The sequence below is a fragment of the Vombatus ursinus genome, unplaced genomic scaffold (assembly GCF_900497805.2).
Source record: "Vombatus ursinus unplaced genomic scaffold, bare-nosed wombat genome assembly UNPS02014799.1, whole genome shotgun sequence".
NCBI classification, from domain to species: Eukaryota; Metazoa; Chordata; class Mammalia; order Diprotodontia; family Vombatidae; genus Vombatus; species Vombatus ursinus.
In genome coordinates, this window is record NW_020954577.1 from 8,470,985 (window position 1) to 8,475,890 (window position 4,906).

At 45.2% G+C, this 4,906-nt stretch overlaps 1 protein-coding gene across 3 annotated transcripts in view; it reads right to left on the reverse strand.

Annotated features, from left to right (window-relative positions):
- Positions 1-3,743, reverse strand: part of MPP6 (membrane palmitoylated protein 6) — an 85,792-nt gene extending 82,049 nt beyond the window's left edge. For all 3 annotated transcript variants that reach the window (XM_027872065.1, XM_027872064.1, XM_027872062.1), the window contains exons 1-2: positions 2,948-3,743; positions 279-398 (exon numbers count right to left, since the gene is read on the reverse strand). In XM_027872065.1, coding sequence (XP_027727866.1) covers positions 279-294 — 16 coding nt within the window. In that variant the 5' untranslated portion in view covers positions 295-398; positions 2,948-3,743. The remainder of the gene's footprint in view (positions 1-278; positions 399-2,947) is intronic.
- Between the last annotated feature and the right edge of the window lie 1,163 nt (positions 3,744-4,906).

Below are 4,906 nucleotides of genomic sequence, written 5' to 3' on the forward strand. Positions count from 1 at the left end.
CTCTGCTGCCCCCTGCCGGGCTCGCGCTCCATCCGCGCCCCCGCGAGCCCCGCCTCCCTCCCACCCTCGCCAGCGCTCCGCGTGGCCCCGTCTGGCTCCGGGAGCGCGGGCGGCCACGTGGGACCCGGGGGTGGCCAGCCCTCTCCCTCCTCTCCCTCCTCCCCCTCCTCCCCCTCCTCCCCCTCCTGCGCCTGCTGCCACCTGGGTTGGAGCTGTTAGAGCTCCCAGGGGAGGAAAAGCCCTGCATCTCGGAGTGTGCACGGGGAACCGGGACTGACCTTGAGCTAGGCACATAGTAGGAGCGTAACGAATGCTGCTTGGCTGGTGCCCGCCCCGACGGTGACCCAGCCAGCCGGGGTTAGGACACCTCCTCCGCACCGTAGAGTCTCAAGAGTTTCCTGGAAAAATAATCAAGTAAAAATAATACTAATAGCGCTGATGTTTATGTAGCACCTAGTGTGTGCCAGGCACTGTGTGCTAAGCGCTCTATAACTAGGATCTCGTTTGATCCTCACAACGACTCGGAAGGAGGCACTATTCTTATCCCCACTTAACAGATGAGGAAACAGGCTGGCAGAGGCGAAGTGACTTTTGCACAGAGCCCAGAAGTGCCTGGGACTCCTGCTCCAGGCTGCTGCTTTTCATGGGATCAGGAATAAAAATAATAGAATATTAGCTCCTTGAGGGCTGGGTCTGGGCTGTGTTTTATATAGAGTGCTCCGCTTAAAGCTTAAAATGTCATTAAGACGGTTTTGGAATGTCCACTATTATATACTATATACTATTATTTACAACCCTTCGCTTTTGTTGCTGTTTTATTGGGGTTGGGGGGGGAGCGTCCCAGTCAATTCGTTACTGTGGGGAACTCTCTGGGTGGAACACTTCCTTCAATGATGCAAGTTACCAGCACCCATGGCTCAGTGGTATAGGTCATAGCTCACGGGCCTCCTACTTAGAAAAGGGCTCAAATGCAGCCTCTCACAGGGATTAGATTCTCCTAGGTTATATTCCCAGTTTATATATTCTAGCACTTAGACCCTTCAGGAATGATTGTCAGTTGATTGGTTAGCTGGGTGACCTTGGGCACTTCCTTAGGCTCAGGAAGCCTCTGTTTTCTTATCTACAAAGCAATCAATCGAATTAGAATGGTGGGTGTTCCAGGTAGGGTGGTTGAGAGAGTGAATGAAATCATTTACATCTGCAAACTTTAAAGTGTCATGCCAATGGGTTATTCTGTCTTTGTACCCTGTAGTCTTGAAGAGCTGGTCAAGGCAGTTATGGGCCAGGGTCACAGGCGGGACATAAACCTGCCTCCAAACCAGACCTTCTATTCATTACTCACTTGGCTGCCTCTCAGATATTTACTAAGCGCTTACTACATATGAGGGTCAAGGGAAAAGAGACAATAACCATCCCTGCCTTCTCTCTGCTCCTGAGAGAACTGACTGTTCACAGATAAACAGAAATGAGATTACACATACGGAAGAGGAAAGAAAGAAACAAATATTTATAAAGCATCTACTTTGTGCCAGGCACTGTGCTAAGTGCTTTACAATGTGTTTTGTAAATATATCAAATTTGATTCCTTATGAAACCCTGGAAGATGGGTTCAATTATTATCACTCTTTTCCAGTTAGGAAATTGAGGCAGACAGAAGTTAAATGACTCCACCAGGGTCATGCAGCTAGTCTGAGGGAAGATTTGAACTCAGGTCTTCCTGACTCCGGGCCCAACTCACCACCAGCCTGCTTCAGATCAATGGCTACTGAAGGAATGAGTAGAGATAATCTGGGGGGAGGGGGAAGAGCATTCACCCACATCCTATGGCATTGGTACTTTACAGACATTTCCTCATTTGATCCTGTTATGACCTTTGTGACCTTGGGTGAATCACTGCCCTTCTCAGGACATCAGTTTACCCCTCTGTAAAATGAACGGGTTGGACTCAGTAACCTCCAAGGTCCTTTCCAGCTCTGAGTCTAGATTCCAGTGATGCAAGAAGCTTGTGAGATAGGTATCCCTAATATTGCCTGGAAAATTGGGGCGGTAGAGACTTGTCCATGGTGCTGAGCCCAATTCTCATGTAGGACCACAGATTTTTGAACCAGAAGTCGGGACCTTGAAGGCCATCATTATATAGATGAAGACACTTGGGTAAGAGACCTGCTCAGGGTCACAAAGCAAGTGTCAGAATTCTCCTGCCTTCAAGCCCAGCTCTTTTCAGTACTCGGCCATCTCTCTCCGAACTGTCCTTTGATGGTTAAAGTATGAGCTGGTGTCCCTTCTAGAAGAAAAGGCAAAAAGCCTGGAGCAATGCATCTCCGTCCTCCAGGTTATCAGGAAGCATAGAGTGTTCCTTTCAGAAGAAGAAGAAGAATTGAAAGAATGGGTTCATTGTAGAGGGAGGAGGAGGAGGAGGAGGAGGAGAGAATAATACTGGGAGGAGGATGCTAAGTATGTCCAGTAATAAGGGAGTCATCTCTGATGTGAGGGCAGTTCTTTGTTCACACAAGAATGATGATGTCAACCTCAAGGTGGTCTTCAGATGAGATCATTCAGTCAAAGTCAGAGAAAGAAAAGAAAAAAGAGAAAAGAAAAGAAAGAAAAAAGGTGGTAATTATCTTTCCTCCTTGAGAATATGGTCTGTCTTTCCTTTTTAGTTACATCCCCATAGATTAGCACAGTGCCTGGCACATAGTCATTGCTTAATAAATGAATTTTCATTTGTCCATTAGCTGCAGATCTTGGAAGAAATTCATGAGACAAAATCTAAGGAATGAGTCAACAATAAAATCCATGATCACACATGTTTCTACAGAAATGCACAAAATATGTGTAAAAAGCAAAATGAACTAGAGATTCAATCCATATAATATGGATACCTATAAATAGGTACTGGGAATATAAAAGACAAAACTGAAACAGTCCCTGATCTCAAGAAGCTTACCTTGTATCAAGAGAGACAACAGGCGCCTGCGTAAGAATATACAAGATAAGAATAAGTTAATTTTAGGAGTGGAGGGGACTGGAAGGAGAGGGGCAGGTCAGGGAAGGCCTCATGTGGGTGGTAGTGTTTGAGCTGAATGTTAAAGGGAACTAAAAGTTCATGAGAAGAAGGATGAGAATTCAGCCTAGACAGACATTTCCTCATTTGATCCTCTGTTACAACCTTTGTGACCTTGGGTGAATCACTGTCCTTTTCAGGACATCAGTTTACTGGACTTTTCAGGTCCTTCTGAGGCATTTGTACTTTATTCTTGAAGTGCAACAGGAAGCCCCTGGCAGCTATGTGGCAGTGAGATTGGATCTCCACCTGGGTGTCAGGACATAGGCATCTCAATGAACCAAATAAATGAACATGGCCCAAATGAAACTACTCAACTCATCTTTTCAGCTTGTTCTTCCAGGCTTCCCTACTTCTATTGCTTGCTACTCTAGAGACTGGTGAGTTTCCCCTGGAGTGAGATCCACGATCCCCTGTCTTGGTTAAGCTGAATTACCTTGCTCCCAATTCCGGGGCTTTTACACTGTCATATAGATATATATACTCCCGTCTGGTATATATTCTCCTATGTAGACCTTCTCTGGTTTCTATTTTGTATCTGTTTGGATAAATGGGTTTCTTTGCTATTCTCTATGTGTGTTCATTGTGAAACTGGTATTAAGGGGTGGAGGGATCAAGCCTTGGATATAGAGCTTGGGGTCCTCCTGTCCCCCCAAATGACAATGTCCATTTTCCACATAGCAGCCAATCTTCCTAAGACGAGTATCAACAAGCATTTATTAAGCACTGACTGTATGCTGATACCGTATATCTATATAAGTACTGACTATATGCTGATACTGCATATATACTGTATGTATGTATGTAGGTAGGTAGGTAGCAAGTGCTAGGGATACAGAGAAAGGCAATGTTTGACTCAGGTCTGACCATTACATTCCCTTCAGTGATTCTTCCCTATCATGTCTAGGGTAAGAAACAAACTTGTCTGGCTCCAACCTACCTTGCCAACCATTTTTCTGTCATTCCCCTTCATTCATTCTATTTTCTTGCCAGATTTAACTACTAGGCTTTGGCTGAGCTCGAAAGCCCATCCCAATATCCAATGCTTAGCACAATACTTGGCACATAGTAGCTTTTAATAAAAGTTTACTGAGTGATTGATCTCCTACCTCCATGCATGAGCAGAATCAGTCCTGATGCCTGGAATACACTCTCTCTCCAATTACTTACCTTCCTTCAAAGCTCAACTCAGAAACTAGTACTCCTTGAAGCTTTCTGCAATCCCTCAATGTTAATGCTTTTTCCTGCCTCACATTACCTTGTATTTATTTATTTGGGTATATTTAGTATAGCTAGCTTTCCCTACCTTACTACCTCCCTACTTGCCATAAAATGTAAGCTATTTAGGGAACCTATGTTGAAAAGTTGTCTCTAGCCCTCACAGCATATTGTGATCTTGGGCAAATGACTTAACCTCTGTAGGGGTTGGGCTAAATGACCTTAAAGGCCCCTCCTTTTTAAAAACTTACTGCTGGTTTTTGAAGGGATTTTTGGGGTCTTTGTTTGCCTAATATAGTTCTTCACATACAGTAAACGTTTTATAAATAATTGGTGAACACCCCACCACCACCACCACCACCACCAAAAAAAAAAAATTAGAGAAGTCTTTCAAGACTTTTCTGAACTGGACGCCCGAGAGAAATCAGAGCATCACACCCAATTGATTTTAATTGAGAGCGCGTTTATTTGAGCCGGCCGGCGACGGACCCCAGGCGTGCATCCTAGGGGCCGTACCACCGAGGGTTTCATCTGAGATATTTATACTGTCCGGTTACAAAACAGGGTCTGGTGGGGAGCCGGGAAGGGAACAGGGTCTGGGGGAAGTGCCGGGAAGGGAACAGG